General features: G+C 44.3%; 1 protein-coding gene across 1 annotated transcript; it reads right to left on the reverse strand.

Moving 5' to 3' along the window:
- Nucleotides 1–6,398: 6,398 nt before the first annotated feature.
- Nucleotides 6,399–19,798, reverse strand: LOC125346519 (mannose-binding protein A-like). Its single transcript, XM_048339158.1, has 5 exons — nucleotides 19,726–19,798; nucleotides 18,283–18,446; nucleotides 17,788–17,886; nucleotides 7,389–7,463; nucleotides 6,399–6,775 (listed from the first exon to the last, which is right to left on the reverse strand). Exons 2-5 carry the CDS (start codon nucleotides 18,434–18,436, stop codon nucleotides 6,399–6,401), a joined length of 705 nt encoding a protein of 234 aa, XP_048195115.1. The 5' UTR covers nucleotides 18,437–18,446; nucleotides 19,726–19,798.
- Between the last annotated feature and the right edge of the window lie 1,052 nt (nucleotides 19,799–20,850).

Genomic DNA, 20,850 nt, shown 5'->3' on the forward strand with positions numbered 1-20,850 from the left:
ACAAGTAGAACGAGAAATGTACTCACTGCCTTTCATATGAATCTGTAACCCCTCTGTATCACACTTTGACAATAAAGAAAAAATTATTGTAATAAACAAGAAAAAAATAAATCTCAACCTCTTGAGTAGCTAGGATTACAGGTGTGAGCTACTGGCACCTGCCCCTCTGTTCTTTGGAGAGGATATGAGGCCATTGAAGCTCTTGTTTTCAGAAAGAATCTGGTTCTGAGAAATGTCCCACTTCCTTGCCTGGTGATGTTGGAGGAGAAAAGAGCAAGTGCACTTCAGAGAAGTGCCCAGGGAAGTCCCCAGAGGGAGCCGAGGGAGAAGCTCACCACTGTGGCCTCTGAGGGCGCTGGCAAGCACAGCAATGAGAGAATTTGACTGTCACCTGGAGTCCGATGCTTGTGGCTCACACCTGTAATGCTAGCTACTCAGGGAGCTGGGAACTGAGGTCTGCCATCCTGGGCAGGATAGTTCTGCCAAATTAACCACCATGTTAATTAACTCTAATTACCTGCCTCCCCCCCGCCCCCCGTTATCTGGACAGAGAGATATGGAGAAGGCAGAGGACAGAGAGGGAGAAAGGAAAAGGAAACAGTGTGGATCTTGCCCTGAAAAGGTTTACATTTTAGATTTGGAAATGAGACAGAAACCTAGACAAGAAGCAATGAATTCCGGTAGAATCTTAGCCTTGCTGGACAGTGATGGCCATCAGGATTCAGCAAGCTGGACACTTGTGCAACTACCCCTTCCCCTCTGTCTGAGGAAGCCTGCATTTGGAAACTGGCCCTGCAAGACGGGGGGCTTCATCTTAGTGGGTGCAGTGGCCAGGGGGCAGGAAAGTCTCAAGCTACAGACAACGGGTTTATGACACCCATCATGTGTGCATCTCTTCGCGTGTCTCTTAGAGACAACCAGCAGAGGGCAGCATGAGACTGTAGTACCTGCTGCCCAAGGCCACTGCTGATCTGGGATTCCCAGTTGCCCTGGGAAGGAGGTACTACCCAGAGTCATCTAGATCATGCTTTGCTGGATCCAGTCTGGCACTGAGTTCAGCTTTAAGATGGGACTTGAGGAGGATTCAGATTCATTCATCGATTGGTTCATTTATTAATACACTCAGCAGCCATGCATTGAGTGTGTCTGGTTCTCTGCCCTTTCTTGGGGTGCTAGTGAGGGTGCAGTCTTTGCACAATCACAGCAACAGGGCTGCTGCTTGTGTGGTGTGTGCCATGGGTCAACATGGTCCTGACTGCTCTTCTTGTACCAGCACATCTGGTAGATTCCTCTCAACAACCAGTATTGTCTCCATTTTACCAAGAAAGGAACGAAAGCACACAGTGTATGTGATCTGCTTAGGGCCCCACAGCTTCAAGTAGGAAGGCCAGGAACCAATCAGACCCAGGCCATCTGATTACAGAGACCCCTCTCTTAATGACTTTGCCACACAGACACAACTTAAACAAACGGCCAAAAATGAAGGCATTATCCCAAAGATTACAAGTCAGGATACAGCAAAGACACATTTGTTTCTGCACTGTTCATGATAACCAAGTTATGGAAACAGCCCAGATGCCCCTTAGTGGGAAAGTAGATCAAGAAAATTATACATATAATTATATTTATTATATAATGTATAATTATTTTATATGATTATTATGTTGTAACTACATATATATATTGGAATTATATATATTTCTATAGGTATATATATATATAGAATTCTGTTCATCCATCAGGAAGAATAATATTATGTCATTTATGGGGAAATGATGGACTTGGAAGAATTTATATCAAATGAAGTAAGGTCACAAAAGGCAGTTAGATCCTGGAAGGGAAAGGAAAAGATTTGGGTCTGAAGTTGTTGGTTGAGAGAGATTGTTTAGGATCTGATGCTTTAAATTGAGAGGTAAATAGGAAAGATTTTAATTTGCTAGGAGCAGAATGAGGCCATAGTCCTATGATATCCAGGTTCCAGCCCATTCTGCTAAGCACAGTTCTGAAGAGCCTCACTGTACAACATCATTGCCTGCAGGCCAAGACAAGCAGCTGCTAGGCTAGTCTAAAACACTTGCTAGTTAATGCATGGCTCTTTGTTCCCCATTTCGCCTATGTGTGACTCCTGTGCTTGCCTGAACCAACTGATTACTGCTGGGAACAACTGTCTTCTTTCCACTGGGGTTGCTAGCAGGGTTGGAATGTCCCTTCCCAGATGGACTTCTGTCCTAAGCACTCCTCCGGCTTCCCAGAAATTGGTCAGCAACTCGGAGTTACCAGGTCATCATCTATTTCACAAACATTCTTCCTGGCATCTCCAGGCTAGATCCCGTAATTACAACCAATCCTTTTCTAGTTAATGGGGTGTGGTGTGGTGTGTGTGTGTGTGTGTGTGTGTGTGTGTGTGTGTGTGTGTGTGTAAAAAGCCCCAGTTCCAAAGTACAGAACATTTACACAATAACAAGTAAACAACCATCCAGGTCAGAGGCTCTGCTGTGACCCCTGTATTTTTGTGGGGGAGGTAGTCCAGGGCCTATCACCTGTGCTGGGGGAGCTCCATAGCTACAGAGACAAGTGGATGGCTGGGATTTCAGACAGAATGGTATGTCCCTGTCTGGCTGGAACATGGCCTAAGGCAGCAGAGCTGAAGAACTCTGAAAACAAAAAGCTGATGCCAGTGGCTCACACCTGTAATCCCAACTACTCTGGAGGTTGAGATCTGAGGACTGAAGTTCAGCCTGGGAAGGAAATGTCTATAATATTCTTACCTCCAATTAATTACCAAAAATCCAGAAGTAGAAAGAGCCAATCTTAAGCAAAAAAGATAAAGGGATGGCATCCAGGCCCTGAGTTCATGCTTCAGTAACCTACAAATTTTATCTGTCAGTATTTGTATGTATATGTGTACATACATACATACATACATACATACATACATATCCTGTAGCATCAAGGTCCTGCAATTTCAGGGTCCAGAACCTGAGCCTTGAATGTTACAAACTTTAGTAGTTGTTTTCATTCTAACATACAAAGCAAATACTGCTCACACTGGCTGTTTCCATATGAGAAAATTAATATACACACATGTATATAATACATAAAACATATATATAATATACATATGTGTGTCTGTCTATCTGTCTATCTATCTATCTATCTATCTATCTATCTATCTATCTATCTATCTATCTGTCTGTCTGTCTGTCTGTCTGTCTGTCTGTCTGTCTATCTATCTATCAATCTATCTCAATGTCCCCATCTCAAGGGCAAGTTATATTTGCCATTCCAACATCCCCAGCCTGGCTTGCTATAAAATTCAGAAGCAGTTGGTATATGTTTAATCCACAATTAGTATGGACAAAACAGACAAGAAAATTGAAAACTGTCCTCAGGTTCAGCAGCACCTGCTCCCACAGGGGATTCCCCCAGTCTGTACACCCATTGGATCACTGATTCAGATGCTCTAGAACAGAAGCCTTTAGAGACTGGTGTATAGACACGGAAACAGGCCAGGAAGCCAACGTGACCTGCAGTGTGGAAACAGGGTGGGAACCCCAACCTTGTCTGCTACTCACAAACTTGGAACTTCCTATCCACCAAACCAGCTCTTCCTCAACCCCAGATAACACACAGACACGTATGCCTTTCTCCCCATGGTCATTGCTCCAAGGCCAGAGCACAGGTTGCTGAGGATTCAGAACCCAGATTTCCAGAGATGATCTAAAGCATGGGCTCCAGGTTTCTACTTGGTGCAAGAGACAGCAAAAGAAGATGGCATCTCAGAGATGACTGCCTATTCCCTGCTCCACCATCCACCATGGAGAATGAGTGGCAGGAATCTCCACAACTAAGGTATGTCTTTGGAGTGCCTGGCTTCATAGGCTGTTCTGTGTCAGCCATGTCATAGGTCAATCATTAGTAAAGAACTACATGCCTTGGGCAGGAGGGAGGGATGAGGACAGGAAAAGAAGGTAAGGAGGAGAGATTATGTAGAAGGATACTTCACATTGATCATTTCCTTCTTGTGGGAGGATCTGGGCAGCCTGTAACTTCTGCCTGTATTTTTGGATTAACTAGGCCCTTATCCATGCTAAATGGCCTGAGGTCCCCATTGCTGGCTGATAAGAATTAGGAAATGAATCTAGTGGGTAGTTTGTCTCTAGTCTAGACTGAAGACAGAATGGTGATGGGAGACACCTAGAGGAATGTTTGTCAGGTGCTGGTTGAGCTCTACCCATCTCAAGCCTATAGAAAAGCCACACACCCTGCATGGTGGGCTGGGAGAGGAGAGACTCAGCAAGAATGCGCAGAATGAGTGGCAGGAGTGGGCTGTGCTATGAGCAGGGAGAATAGGTCCTGGACAAGAGAGAGCTCTTTGAGCTGGAATGTGAGGCTCTAGTGATGGAGGGATGTGGGTGGGGGAGAGAGAGAGAGAGAGAGAGAGAGAGAGAGAGAGAGAGAGAGAGAGAGAGAGAGAGAGAGAGAATAGAAGGAAGGACCTGAGCTTGCTTGCATGTTTTTACTGCATTCTCATCAGGGTTGGCAGGACAATTCTTATTGTAAAAAAGAAAGATGTATGCCTGTAATCCTAGCTACTCAGGAGGTTGAGACCTGAAGATCATGGTTTGAAGCCAGCTTAGGCAGAAAGTCCATGAGATTCTTATCTTCAGTTAACCACAAAAAGTCATAAGTGGAGCTGTGGCTCCAATGGGAGCATCAGCCTTGAGTGTAAAAGCTAAGGGACAGTGAGTGCCCAGGCTCTGAGTTCAAGCCCCAGTACTGGCACATACACAGTCACCCCCACCCCCACCTACCAATGAGTTCTCTCATTTTTTATCTTAGATGTGAGAACTCTTGTGTTTGTTGCATTAACCCTTTGTCCTGGGTTGTCTTTTGTGTATACTGTTCTCATTTCTATGAATTTTCTATTTAATCTTTGCTTTTTCTATTTACCTTAACCTAGAATTCCATGCTGCTGGTAAATTTTAAGCAATTTCCAATGCCTTTGACAAGCAATCTGGATTTGAATTGAATGCACTAGATTGTTCTATCTTAAAAGACAAACCCGTTCCTCTTATGGCCCCAAAGTATGCAGTACCTGAAGAGCAGTCAGTTGCATGACAGTCTACGTGTGCTAGAGGCTACAGGTAGCCCTGGTGGCCCCAGTGCCTTTGGCGCGGCCCAGCCTGACTTTGTTCTTGCCTGCAAAAGTTGCCCTCTTGAGTAGAAGACATTCACTGCCCGACCTCCATTTCTTTCTTCTCAGTAGCCAACCTGTCCATCCATTTGTAATTTTTGGAAGCATCCATTCAGCAAATATTCACCAAAGCACATATTGCCTACAGACTGCTTTACCTGAGTTCAGATCCAAAGAGAAATACAATACAAAATGAGGTTAATGAAAGCTTTTCACTTACGTGAGAGTGGCCCTTGACCATTCATGAAATATTTCCTGACATCCTATTGTGAATGGGGCCAGAATTCACACTCTTTTTCTGGTGTCCTGCGTGACTCTATGGGCTCCTAGCAACACACTCTGAGATCACTGAAAACCCGAGTGGGGCTATAATGAAGACAGAACAGATACCTGCCCTGGAGGATGCGCAAACGGCTGACTGTGGGTGCCGAATAATTCTACCTTCAGAACGTAAAGCTCACTTCTGAAGAGAAGGCTGGCCTCGTGTGTGTTGATAATGGGACCTCCTGACCCATGTGGGAGGAGGCTGCAACCGAGATGGGAGGGAGAGCAGCCTGGATCATAGGAGCATGGGGGAAGGGCACACCCCACCTGTCCATTGCTTTCTCCTCTGGTGTGAGCTTACACTAACATCTCAAATCAGTTCTCTGAAATCAGCTGGAAGGAAAAGCTCCCCTTTGCCCTCAAGATCGCTTAGTGACTAAACACAGCCCACAGCTGCTTTGGCAAGGTGAAGGATCCTCAGAACTTAACATTGTTATGTAGGACACTGCCAGGCGGGCAGGAGACCTAGGAAGGGAGGCTCACATGCCAGAGACCGTAACCTTGGCAACCATGGCAACCACAGCCTGGGCCAGGAGAGTTTGTCATCTTGTAATGGGAATTCTTAGAGAATTCCCTGACTGAGCTGGACTGCCCACTTTGGCACCAAAATGATCCATCTTCTGTCTCCTCTGGTGAACCATAGTGTCCTCGAGGTAAAAGGAGGGGCTTCTCTTGGCCCTCCCTCGGTTGACTCAGACATACCCTCAGCTTCTCCTCAGTTCCTCAGCCCACAATCCTATGTGTCTCCCCCCACCTCCTCACCTAGCAAAGACTGAACATTCACACACACGGGAAAGCCAGCTCTGGGTTCTCTTTAGAAGCAGCAGCAGATGGCTTAGGATAGACCCAAGGAGAGGAGCAGAAATGAGCCACTGCCTCAGGCCGGGAATTCACAGACAAAGTGCAAGGAGTTGGAGCAGGAGATGTCATTCCAGAGCCCGTCCACCTGCATGCACACACAGTCTTCCCCAGAGCCGTGGTCATTCGGCTCATTCGCCTTCCAGTTGCTGTAGACCAGCCTCCCGCCGCCAGTCACGTAGGTGAACTTGCCTTCGACCTCCTCGTCTGTGATGCCCAGGAAGGCTGTGTCTTTGGCCACACTTTGAATGGCCTTGTTCTCCTCAGCATTCTTGGGGACAGCCACTGTGGCCCCTAGCTCCGCACACAGAACCTTTGCTTTGGCGAAAGGCACTTTCCTGCTACTGCTCATGTAGAATTTCGTCTCAGGGATTTTGCCCAAAGAGAAGGCTTGCACTGAAAATCACAAAGACAAGACAGAGCTGACAGGTTTGAAGCCCAGGTAAGGACTGTAACTGAAGTCATCCCATGACAAACCCCATCAGGGCACACAGCCTAGGAAGAAGGCAGCCCAGGGCTGCACACCCAGGGAGGGGTTGCCAACCCTGGCAGACTGACTGTTTTGGGATATCCCACCTTGCAGATCCACCCCAACTAAAACCTGCCAGAACACACGAAGATATTCAGGGGCCTCGCTACCAAGCTTGGGCAGCGGAAAAGCAAAAACACCAACAGCTACTTGAGAACTGGGATTGGAGAAGGAGAAACCACCACACAACCTTCCTCCTGCTCCTTGCTAGCTGAATGGTAGGGAAGGAGATACCTATATCCCCTGAGCTTCTCTTCTTTCCTTACCTGTAAATAAAGTAAGTGTAAGAACTGTAAATGGAGTTTGTGAGAAGATAGAATGGTATTGTATAGCAAGAAGATGCCAACCCTGTTGAGGTGTTGATATAGTATATTCAGTACTTGTACTCATAAAGTTAGCTCTCTTCTCTTTCCCCTACACCTAAATCATGGAAGAACACCGAGTCAGGAAAACCACCATGGGGGCAAAGGAAACACTTACATTTTTTGACCTGGTCCAGTTCTGACTTTAGCTTGTGTATTTCCTTCTCTAAGGCATCCAGCTTAGCCTGGGAAACTGTCAAGTGATGGGGATGAGGGTATGTTAACAAGAAGCAGACATTAAATTAGAGAGAGTATTTTGTGCAAAGTAATTAATAATATTAATTATTTTATTTTAATTTTTGCCAGACTTGAGGCTTGCACTCTGGCCCTGGGACCTGTCTCTGAGCTCCTTTTGCTCAAGACTAGCACTCTATTACTTGAGCCCCAGTGCCACTTCCAGTTTTTTCTGTGATTTAATTGGAGATAAGAGTCTCACAGACCTGACTGTCCAGGCTCTTGATCCTCAGATCTCAGCCTCCTGAGTAGCTAGGATTGTAGGTGTGAACTACTGGTGCCCAGTGTGGTTTGTTTTTTGTATTTTTGTAGTGGTTAAATGACTAACTGTATTTTAAATTTGATATTATAAAGGTGATGTACAGAAGGGTTACTATTTCATAAGTCAGGTAATAAGAATATTTCTTTTTGGACAATGTCACCCTTCCCATAGTGGTTAAATATTGTGACATTATAGTGATTTATATGAAAATCCGCATGTGTCCTTTGTTTGGGAAAATATTTCTTTGTTATTCTTTTGCATTCCAGGAAAATGCTTTCATTTAAAAAATTATTTTGATGGATTGGGAGATAAATATTAGTAATTTTTTGTGTGCCAGTACTGGAGCTTGAACTCAAGGCTTTGAATTCTTGCTTGGCCTTTCACTTAAGGCTGGAGCTCCACCATTTGAGCCATTCCTCTACTTCCAGATCTTTGCTGGTTCATTGGAGATAAGAGCTTCATGGACCAAATGGGTTAAAGACCTGGAGATAAAAGCAGATGCCCTGAAAATATTATAGGAAAGAAAAGATGAAACACTAGGGATCCTTGGCACAGGTAGAAACTTTCTCAATAAAGACCCAGAATCACAACAAATCAAAGAAAAGTTGGACATGTGGGATTGCATTAAACTAGAGCTTTTGCATGGCAAAGGACATAGCTAGCAAGATACACAGAAAGCTCACAGACTGGAAGAAGATCTTCACTAGCCATACAACAAACAAAATCCTTATATCTAAAATATACCTACTGCTTAAGAAGTTAAGTACCCCAAAAACAAACCTCCAAAGAAACAATTACCCCATTAACAAGTGGGCTAAACACTTAGAGACTTCTCTGAAGAGGAAGTATGAATAGCCAAGAGGTATTTGAAGAACTGCTCAACATTGCTGGCCATAAAAGAAATGAGAATCAAAACAACATTGAGATTCCACCTCATACCAGTTAGAATGACCATTCGATTCCTCAACACCACATATATAGAAAAAGCCATAAGTGGTACTGTGGCTCAAGTGGTAGAGTGCTAGCTTTGAGCAAAAAAGAAGCCAGGGACAATGCTCAGGTCCTGAGCTCAAGCCCCAGGAGTGGCAAAAAAAAAAAAATAAATAAATAAATATAACAACAACAGATTCTGGTGGGGATATGGCCAAAGGGGAATGGTACTATACTGTTGGTGGGAATGCAAACTTGTACAACCACTCTGGGAAGCAGTATGGAGGTTCCTCAAAAGACTAAACATAGATTATTTGATCCAGTAATCCCAGTTCTGGCCATTTACCCAACTTTCTACAAATAAGGTCATACTAAAGTTACCAGCACAACCATGTTCCTTGCACTATTATTTACCATAGCCAAGATATGGAACCAACCCAGATGCCCTTCAGTAGATGAATGGATCAAGAAGATGTGGTATATATACACAATGGAGTTATATGCCTCCATCACAAAGAATGATATTGCCCATTCATAAGGAAATGGAGAGACCTGGAAAAATTATATTAAGTGAAGTAAGCCAAGTCCAAAGAAAAGTAGGTTGCATGATTTCTTCATTTGTAAGAACTAGACTAGGTCTGTGATATTTTTAATAGGGGATCTCAACAACCCAATTGCTTAATACATAGGACCATATATAATGAAGTGTACCAACATGAACTCCAAGATATGGAAACAAAAGGTTCTTATTATGTCCTGTATGTAGAGGTTTCATTTTTATTTTTATTTCATCTCTCTTAATTTTTTGTACCTTGTGTCTTGTATATAAGATTATTCGAGAGGAGGGAAGATGGCACCGTCACAATACGGAGGCACCCCAACTCGCTCCAACCAAATAGTGAGCTGGGAACTCCAACACCCAACGCCCCATCAAGAGACCAGCAAACCCAACAACTAGAACAAACAGAGAAACACAGGAAATGGAAAAGAACAAAGAAAGAAAAGTCTACAACCTGCACAGAGCTGGAAAATCTCCAGGGACCCCCTCCCCCCTGCTCTCCGCTGACCCCGACCCGAACAGGGCCAGGCTGGGAAAGTGGCCTGGCACTGATAAAATGGGACCACAGACCATCAGCGACCAGAGAAGCAACAGCTGAAAAGTCCTACTGCGAGTGCATAGTCCAGACAGCAGGAGCTCCACGGGCCCCAGATGACGGGCAGACCGGACCGAGACAGAAAGCGGTGTGGGACCGGAGGTGCAGAACCGGAGGTGCAGGACCGAACAGCCTGGACCAGACAACAACAGCAGGAGACCGGGCAGTGCAGACAGGGAGAGCGGGACAGGGAGAGCCGGGACCACCACCACCAAACAATCGATTGCCACACCCCAGCCTGTAAGTTCCCCATTGCCCCCCCTCACGGAAGATAAGCTCTAGCAGAGACCCAAAACCTCATGTAGAGCTCATCACAAGGGGACAAAGAAACTAGAGCTCTCTCCCTCTTCCTCCCTACCCTGAGGGAACAAAAGAGCTCCATATCTGGCAACTCTAGGACCCTACAGCTCCTGGGAGGACACAGGAGCTAGCAGCAGGTGGAGCAGTGCCCAACAAGGCGACCGGGAGACACCTTAGGCCAGCGTCCCCCAAAGCCCCAGCTGGGGAGCCTGAATCTGTCCACACAAGCCCCCTGCCCCCAGCAGGGACCCGGAGACTGGTAGGCATTTGAATGCCACCTGAGGCACCCTGGTCTGCACGGACTTTTTGAACAACAGTCACAGGCTTGCTTGTGTGCAATACGAGCCCAGCAGGGACACCTGGGCCTGAGCACACGCCCCCCTCCTCATAGCAGAGGTGTAGAGAGCCTGCGGGCACCAACCCATGCCCAGACACTGGAACCTGCTGGGGACCATGCATACCGCCCCCACAGTAGATTCGCGAGAGAGCACGAGCACCCTCCAACAATCCAGGACAGCGCACCCCCAAAAGAAGCACAAGAGTGCACACGCATGCGCCCCACAGAGGGCCAATGTGGGTCAGCATGCTAGCCCTCCAGCAGGAGAATCTCGTGCCCACCCCCCCCCCCGCAGGAGCGCACAAGTGGGCAAGCTGCCCCCTCAGCAGCAACGCCTGCTCTGATAGGTGTACTCCGCACAGGTGAGCAGGGCTCCCCAGCAGCAACACTCGCTCTGACAGGCGCACTCCGCACAGGTGGGCAGGCCACCCCCCAACAGCAACACCTGATCTGACAGGAACACTCCGCACAGCTGGGCGAGCCACCCCTCAGTGGCAATTCTCAATCTAACAGGTGAGCTCTCTTGACCCACAACAACTAGAGGGGAAAGAATCAAAGAAGAGAAAAGTCTCCACGCCACGCTGAATCAGCGACCCGCGAACCCCCAACAGGGGCCCACAAGAGTCAGCACAACACAGCGGCAGAGCACAGTCCTGCAGAGAAAGACACAGAACCTACCCACCCCTAACTGCGGTGAGGGTGACCGCCTCGGCAACAACCGATACGGTCACGCTCACCCATAGGGCAGTAAGGTTCAACAGCCAAACTCAAACCCAGAGCCAGGTCACAAACAAGTCCCCACTGACGGACCAGAGGGAACCGGCACAAAGCCAAGCCAAGGTCGCCACCTACAGGTGCAGATCTCCAGATGCATAAATCACAAAGAAATATTACAAATTTCATGAAAGGTCAAGCCAACTCGCCAACTCCAAAAAGTAGTACAACCAAGGAGGAGATGGAGAATAAAAAAAACAAGTGAGAGTAAGATAGAAGAAATGATCGAAAGCCTCAGGACCAAATTCAGAAAACAGTTCCAGGAGTTTAGAATGGAAGTCTCGAAGGACCTTCAGGAAGTCAAGAAAGAAATGGAAGCAAAAATGGATACAGTCTACTCCTCTGTTAAAGAAGACCTTAACATCCTGAGAAACGAAATGCATGAAAAAATAGATTCAAAGCACAACTCATTAAAAGAAGAAATTACCACAATGAGAGCTGATCTGGCAACCATACACATCTCACTCGCCTCAATGCAAACCCCACTTGAAGCCACATCACAAAGAATTGATCATATTGAATCTTGGATCTCTCTTTTGGACGACAATGCAGCTGATAAGGACCAGAAGATTACCACACTCCAAGAAACTGTCAAACTCCAGGGCAGACTAATCCAGGAGAGAGTGGACAGGGAGAAGAGATATAATCTGCGTATAATTGGAATAGATGAAGGAGAGGAGTACCAGAGCAGAGGTATACAACACATATTCAATAGAGTTATTGCAGAAAACTTTCCCAGTCTCACAAGGGATAACCTCACCCAAATAACGGAAGTTTATAGGACACCTGGCAGACCAGACTCTAGAAAATCCTCACCTAGGCACATAATTATCAAGATCTCAGATCTCAAGAATAAAGAGCAAATTTTGAACGCAGCCAAAATGAAGAAAGAGCTATATTACAATGGAAAAAAGATCAGAATCACAGCAGACCTCTCCACACAAACTTACAATGCATGAAGAGACTGGAAGAACACAATCCAAGTCCTCCAGGCCAACAACTGCCAACCCAGAATTAGATACCCAGCAAAATTAGAATTCACCTTTGAGGGAAAAACCAGATCTTTCCATAGCAAAGAGGATTTAAAGGATTATGTGAATAAAAAACCAGCCTTACAGCGAATTCTAAGAGGGGAACCTCACCCAACAGAAAACATACAGGACCCCCAGACAGAAACAGAAAGAAACTACAATAGCCAGAGCACAACAGGAAGAGCAGCTCAATAAAGACAAGAAAGAAGGGAAAGGAAAAAACAGCCTAACAGGAAAATGGAAGGGAAAAAAATCACACTTACCCATGATCTCTTTGAATATAAATGGTATAAACTCTCCAATAAAGAGGAGCAGACTGACTGAGTGGATCCGTAAACAAAAAGTTGCTATTTGTTGTCTTCAAGAGACCCATCTTACAGCAAGGGACAAAAACAGGCTCCCAATGAAAGGATGGAGCAAGATCTTCCAAGCAACGCACCTACCAAAATGGCAGGGGTAGCCATCCTGATTTCAGACAAGCTGGACTTCTCATTAAAATCAGCTCAAAAAGATAAATAAGGGCACTACATTTTAATACAAGGAAAAATCCAGAATCAAGACATCACAGTGATAAACTTATACTCACCAAACCAAAGAGGCCCTACATATGTCAAACAAATTCTCACAGAACTACAGACCAAGATAGACCCAAACACAATCATAGTGGGAGACTTTAATACTCCACTCTCTCCAAGAGACAGATCCAACACCCAGAGGATTAGCAAGGGAGCCGAAGACCTAAGTAACACCATATCCCAAATAGATCTGACAGATCTGTACAGAATCTTCCACCCTACAGAGACCCAATACACCTTCTTCTCAGCAGCCCATAGAACATACTCCAAAATAGATCATGTCATAGTCCACACAAAGAACCTCAGCAAATACAAGAGTATTGATGTCATCCCATGTATTATATCTGATCACAGTGGAGTCAAGGTAACCCTCAATAACAAAGGATACCACAAAGGTTACACAAATACTTGGAGGCGAAACCCCTCACTGTTATCTAACACTTGGGTCACAGAGCAAATTAAGGATGAAATTAACGAATTCATAAGCCACAAGAATAATGAAAATACATCACAAAGAAACCTATGGGATACAGCTAAGGCAGTGCTGAGGGGCAAGATCATTGCCCTCAGCACACACATTAAAAGAATGGAATCAGAGCAGGTGAATAACCTCACAATGAAACTAAAACATTTGGAGAAACAAGAAATAATTGAATCTAAAATGTCTAGGAGGAGAGAGATCACAAAGATTAAAGAAGAGATAAATCTGATTAAAAATAGAAAGACCATTAAACAAATAAAACTAAAAGCTGGTTCTTTGAGAAAATAAATGAAATTGACAGACCCTTGCAAGACTTACAAAAAAAAGAAGAGACTCATATCAATAAGATCAGGGACTCCACCGGAAAAATTACAACAAATACACATGATATTCAAACAATCATAAGGAACTATTTCCAGAACCTCTACTCACAAAAGAACAATAATTTTACAGAAATGGATCAATTCTTAGAGAAGTATAAACTGCCCAAACTGAATCAAGAAGAAATAAATCAACTAAATAAACCAATAACTTACAGAGAGACACAAGGGATAATCAAGAGCCTCCCAACAAAGAAAAGCCCAGGCCTGGATGTATTCACCAATGAATTTTATAAAACCTTTAGTGAGGAGCTAATACCAATACTCCTCAAACTCTTCTGCAAAATAGAAACAGAGGGAGAAATCTCAAACTCATTCTATGAAGCTAATATTATACTCATCCCCAAACCAGGCAAAGACCCAACAAAAAAAGAGAACTACAGACCAATATCACTAATGAACACAGATGCAAAGCTCCTCAACAAAATATTAGCTAACAGGATCCAGAAACTGATCAAGAAAATTATACATCATGATCAAGTAGGCTTCATCCCACAGACACAAGGATGGTTCAACATCCGTAAATCAATAAATGTAATTCACCACATAAACAGAGCTAAGACCAAGAATCACATCATCATCTCAGTCAATGCCCAAAAAGCATTTGACAAAATACAACATCCATACATGTTAAAAGCCCTGGAGAGAACAGGAATAGATGGAACATTCTTTAAGACAATAAAAGCCATATACAACAGACCAACTGCTAATATCATATTAAATGGGGAGAAACTAAAACCATTCCCCCTAAACTCAGGAACAAGACAAGGATGCCCACTCTCCCCACTTCTTTTCAACATAGTGCTGGAATCCCTAGCCATAGCAATAAGGCAAGAGGAGGGTATCAAAGGGATCCACATTGGCAAAAAAGTAATCAAACTATCCTTATTCGCAGATGACATGATCTTATATCTGAAGGACCCAAAAAACTCAGTCTCCAAACTCCTACACCTAATAAACCATTTTGGCAAAGTAGCAGTATACAAAATCAACCCACAAAAGTCAGCAGCTTTTCTGTACACCAGCAATGTACAAGCAGAAAAGGAAATTATGGAAAAATACCATTTACAGTAGCTAAGAAAAGAATAAATTACCTAGGGATCAACCTAACTAAAGACATGAATGACCTATTTAATGAGAACTATAAAAATCTAAAAAGGGAAATCAAAGAGGACACAGGAGATGGAAAGACCTCCCATGCTCATGGGTAGGCAGAATCAATATAGTGAAAATGGCCATATTGCCCAAATTGTTATACAAATTCAATGCAATCCCCATCAAGATCTTCACTGAAATAGAGAAAGCAACCCATAAATTCATATGGAACAGCAAAAGACCTAGACTAGCCAAAACAATTCTAGGCAAAAAAAGCAGTGCAGGAGGTATCACAATACCAGATTTCAAGCTCTATTATAGAGCCAACATAACAAAAACAGCCTGGTATTGGTATAAAAACAGACCTTAAACCAATGGAGTAGAATAGAAGACCCAGAAATAAAGCCACATTCTTACAGTCAGCTGATATTCGACAAAGGAGCTAAAGACATACAATGGAAAAAACATAGCCTCTTCAACTACTGGTGCTGGGGAAAATGGGCAGCCATATGTAGAAAACTCAAAGTAGACCCTAGCCTATCACCATGAGCCAAGATCAACTCAAAATGGATCAAGGACTTCAACATCAGACCTGAATCTTTGAAACTACTGAAGGACAGAATAGGAAAGACGCTAGAACTTATAGGCACAGGAAGGAACTTCCTGAATAGAGTCCCAGGGCACAACAGATAGGGGAGAGTCTCAACAAATGAGACTACTACAAAATAAAAAGTTTCTGCACAGCTAAAGACATAGCCACCAAACTAGAAAGACAGAAAACCATATGGGAAAGGATCTTCACCAGCACAGCAACAGACAAAGGCCTAATATCTGTCATCTACAGAGAACTCCAAAAACTAACCCCCTCCAAGCTCAGTAAACCAATTATTAAATGGGCAAAGGAGCTAAAGAGAGACTTCACAGGAGAAGAGATAAAAATGGTAAAGAAACATATGAGGAAATGTTCAACATCCTTGGCAGTAAAGGAAATGCAAATGCAAACACCCTGAGATACCACCTCACTCCAGTTAGCATGGCCTATACTCTGAACTCAGGCAACAACTAATGCTGGAGGGGATGCGGGGAAAGAGGAACCCTTCTCCATTCTTGGTGGGAGTACAAATTAGTACAACCACTTTGGAGAACAGTATGGAGGTTCCTCAAAAACTCAACGTAGACCTACCCTATGACCCAGCCATACCACTACTAGGCATCTATCCTGAACAACAGGTCTCAGGATATCAAAAAGACATCTGCACATCCATGTTTATCACTGCACAATTCACAATAGCCAAAATATGGAAACAACCCAGATGCCCCTCTACAGATGAATGGATCCAAAAACTGTGGTACCTATACACAATGGAATATTACATAGCGATTAGAAATGATAAAATATTGGTATTCGCAGGGAAATGGTCAGAACTTGAACAAATAATGTTGAGCAAGACAAGCCTAGAACACAGAAAACAAAGGGGCATGATCTCCTTGATATATGACTGTTAAGGTGGGGTGGGGGGGGGGGACACTAGAGACCAGGTCTGCAAAATAAAAAACTTCTTGTCAAATGGTATTTCCCACAGGTGTGGGTCAGCGACCTTACATTATGTAACTAAAACCAAACAACTACTAAACATAAAAAGGTCTAAAATAGACCTTTCAGTGGATCACAATAGCTCAAAAGCTATATATGTATGATCATATAAGACAAGGATAAGCAAACTCTATTGTTGACGTTATATTTAAAGTTCTAGGTGATTTTCCTTTGGCGCATGCCACCTGGCTACTGTATGTGCTTTTGGTACACTGGGTATTGTATATATGCCTACCTGATCTAGGGAAGGGAAAGAAAAATGAGGATGTAAGATATCACAAGAAATGTACTCACTGCCCTATTATGTAACTGTACTCCTTTTGCACAACACCTTGTCAACAAAATTTAATTAATAAATAATAAAAAAAAGATTATTCGACAGGGGAAGGGAAATGGAATCACAGAAACAGCAGTCCAAAGGATGAACTAATGCAACAATGATACTTAACACTAGGTTGGATATCAACCTTACAAGTTGGGGAGAGGGAAGTAGGGAGGAGTAAGTGGGAGAAAATGAAGGATGGGGTAACATTGTCTTTTAAAAAAATAATCATTACCTTACTTATGTAACTGTAACACCCTGATCATGACTTTTTCAATAAAGATTATATATGTATATATACATATATGTATATATAGTTGTATATATACATATATAGTTTTTTATATAGTTATATATAGTTTTATTTGTGTATATATATAGTTATATATGTGTATATGTGTATTTTTTTTCATGGACTTTTCTGCCCAAGCTGACTTTGAATTATGATCCTCAAATCTCAGGCTCCTGAGTAGCTAATATTACAGGCATGAGCCACCAGCACCTGGCTGAATTTATTATATTTTTTTCAGTTCAACATGTCAACTTATGAGTACAATGCATCTTAAGCAATGCTACCCCTTCCATCATTCTTCCCCCATGTTTATCCAACCCCATCTATCCCCTCAAGTTTAATAAAACCTTTTACCCTACTGAATTTGCCTATTTTATTCCACTTTAGTGTACAACTCCTGGGTAGGAGTTGTATGAGGCTGATTATATTCATGCCACTCTGGTAACAAACAGATAAAGAGTATCTCCTGAAAGGACCCATTTCCTCCCCATCGCCTAGTGCTGCACACCAGACTTTCTTCAGGGGAAGAAAAGCCAGTTTTCATCTCCTTCCAGGCCTGATGAAGGAGTGGCCCTTCTCAGTCTGAAAGTCTGCTCTTTGCACCTCCAGGAACCCTTCCAGACCCCAAGTGACACTGGGCCAGGAAGCTCCAGTGAAGCCACAGGACCTAGGGCACCTGCCACCCCACTCACCCCACCCCAGTCTCCACAGGTCTGGGTTTCCCACAGGCCAAATGCAATGGGGTGCACTTCTTACCAAAGCTGTTTCCAGGGTCTCCTTTGGGGCCTCTTGCTCCTAAAGGTCCCGGAGGCCCCATTTTCCCTGGAGGGCCCTGCAAGCCCCGGAGCCCCTCACCTGTTGGAAGACAAAGGAAACATTGTCTTCCATTGGCTACTGCTCATTCTTTTTCTCTAGAATCTCAACACTTGATTTTCACAGACTCCAAAACTCAGCCAAGGAGTGAGTGGTGACTCTGAAAAGAAAAGTTCTTCTTCTGGAAAAAGTTCTACCTGGAAGATCCAGCCAGAGGAACAATTAATTACACATCACTGAATCATTGGTGGAAATACGGGATATGAAGATCTAGATGTTGATTCTGTGAGACAGTGACATTTTTACCAAGATTGAGTGGGCTCCCACTCAAAACAATGACAGCTGACCATCCCTCCCCCACAGGTCTCTAAGCTCTATTCCACACAAAACATCTCCTTCTGGTGAAGATTGAGTAAGCCGGAGCCACCTGCCCTGTACCTGGATCTCCTTTGTCTCCCTTGGCTCCATCTCGACCATCTCTGCCTGGGCTGCCACAGGCGAGCACAGAGACCTTCTGGACATCCTCACAGGTGGTCAGCTCTGAGGAGGATGCCTTCACGGCACACAAGAGAAGTGAAAACAGGAGGAGCATCGTCCTACACCTTGGAAAGTGAAAGAAAGAAATTCCATATCATTTTACCCAGACAACACCTAATACTATCTGTAGTGCTCTATACTCTGTGCTGAGAATGTTATGCAGAGACAATATCACATATCACACCCCTCAGCTTTACCTCTTAGGGCAACCCTCCATTGTTGACTATGTGCAGCCCAGGCAGATAAATCTGAGAAACCGTTTCCTCCAGTTAACGGTTTAATTTTATGTACTCAATCTAACAATAAATAATCATTTTTGGATCTATGTAAAAGAAAAGAAAAGAAAATCAGCAACCAAGGAAAAACCTCTTGTTTCCATTTCCTGGAGTTCATCTTAATAAACATTACTTTATATGATCAGGTGCACATAGGCATGGTGCCTTTGTATTTCTCTCCTGGAAAACAACAACAACAACCCTGTTTTATGTGCTGGAATACACAATCCATCCACAGAGCTCTTTCCCTAACAGCACACCTGCCATTTTGTACAATATCTTTGTGTTGTGATAGGAATTTCCTAGAGGCTCCAGATATTCCATGAGACAGGATTCTGGAAACTTCTTTGGTCACTATTCCTACCCAAAAGAGATGTCTCTTGGTTTGAGATTTCCCACCGAGAAGTCATTTCTGCCAGGCAAAGACACCCAGAATCCTAGAGTTTCCTCAGCCAGGCCTGGCAGGCACCATGGAACAACCCTCTATATGCTACCCACATCCAGCTCTGAGCCCCCAGGCAGCCATCAGGTGGCTAGTGAGCCTGGCTAGAGGCCAGTCTTCCTGTGGGAAGCCTTGGCCGGCCAGACCTCCACCCTCAGAACTCTCTCTCTCTGCTCTGCTCAAGCCTTGGATCCCCACACCCAGGTCCGTGATTTTCACCATTGCGCCTGTACTGGTCTAACCTGCCTGTCAGCTCCCTTCACCTTCCCTGAATCCTGGATTCAGTAAGTAGTGACTATCTGCAAGGGGATCATTGCCTTCTCCACTTCCCTCTTTCTACCATCTTTGTCTTTTAAATAAAACCCTCTTGTGATGGTGCTAGAGGTCGTATTCCTGGTGCTGATATCACGTCTAGTCTAATCTTTGGGAAAGACCCTCCTCTGGAAAGACCACTCTATGGTCAAGTGGACCATGAAGGATACAGGTGCCTTAGATCAGAGAGAAACAGAGACCCAGCTGACACCACCCTCTAATGCTTCTGCCTGGGACTCATCAACCTCAAGCCAGGAGGTCAGAGTCACAGCCCAGACACCAGCCCAAGCCCTTTTGTCCTCCAAAGTGACTTACTAAGGTGTCTGTGTAGCACAGAGGTAGTGATGGAGAAGCTGGCTCTTCAGACTAGGTATCTGGGAGATGTCTCCTCAACATCAAGCCCAATTAGCCTGGTGACAAGGGACCACACTGGACTGGACTTCAACCTCAGATTAATCAACAACCATCCTTGGAATGGCCATAACTAGGCAACTTTCCAAGGCTGCTGGTAGGGTTGCAGCACAGCATGGAGCAGCTCCCTACTTACCCTATATCCTTCCTTGGACTGCCCCCATCTCACACGGCCATCTTGACAGCCCAGTCACTCGGAACCTATACAATGTCATCCTCTCAGCCCACCTCCATCCAGGCACTTATCCCAAAAGAAGTAGAAGTTGTACCAGACAAACATGCCACTCCTGCACACACACATGAACTCACACACAGCATGTGCATGGCTCTATATCAGTTGAGAGGACTCAACCTCACCATTTATGTTTCATTTACTAGAGGGCTAGGGTGAAGAGATTAAGACCCACAATCTTGGATCATCTCATTCAAAACATCTATCAAATGTCTTCTTTGGCTATGGCATAGGGCTGGACACAGAGGAAGAACTCATTGCTGATCATTTAAGTCAAAGCTCAATGTAGATATATGCAGGGCTGATCTCTCTGCCCAGCCACGTCCCCCTATCCTTGCTCTGCTGGTTGTTGTCATTTACATTTCAGCTAAAATATTTTAAGAGAAAGGTCAGCCAAACACTGGTGGCTCATGCTAGTAACCATAGCTACTCAGGAGGCTGAGATCTGAGCACTTTTGGCAGAAAACTTTGTAAGAATCTTATCTCCAATTAACTACCAAAAAGTCAGAAGTGGAACTGTGGCTCAGGTGGTAGACCACTTGAACAAAAAATGATTAGGATCAGTTCCCAAGGCCCTGAGTTTAAGCCCCAGGATCAGTACAAAGACACACACACACACACACACACACACACACACACACACACACACACAGACAGACACAGACAGACTCACAGACAGAGATAAATCCCATGAGAGAAAAAGACAGAGAGCTTTACTAAAAACATTTCTATGTTGGTCTTGGGGCTTGAACTCAGGCCCTTGCACTCTTACTTGCTTTTGGCTCAAAACTGGTGCT

This window comes from Perognathus longimembris, chromosome 2, assembly GCF_023159225.1.
Source record: "Perognathus longimembris pacificus isolate PPM17 chromosome 2, ASM2315922v1, whole genome shotgun sequence".
In the NCBI taxonomy this organism is placed as follows: Eukaryota; Metazoa; Chordata; class Mammalia; order Rodentia; family Heteromyidae; genus Perognathus; species Perognathus longimembris.

Excerpts from the sequence above, each read along its gene's own strand:
- LOC125346519 (XM_048339158.1), bottom strand. The coding sequence starts at position 18,436 with ATGCTCCTCCTGTTTTCACTTCTCTTGTGTGCCGTGAAGGCATCCTCC. Across the intron at positions 17,887-18,282 it reads GGGAGACAAAGGAGATCCAG|GTGAGGGGCTCCGGGGCTTG; the intron begins GTACAGGGCAGG and ends GTCTTCCAACAG. Across the intron at positions 6,776-7,388 it reads ACTGGACCAGGTCAAAAAAT|TGCAAGCCTTCTCTTTGGGC; the intron begins GTAAGTGTTTCC and ends TGTGATTTTCAG.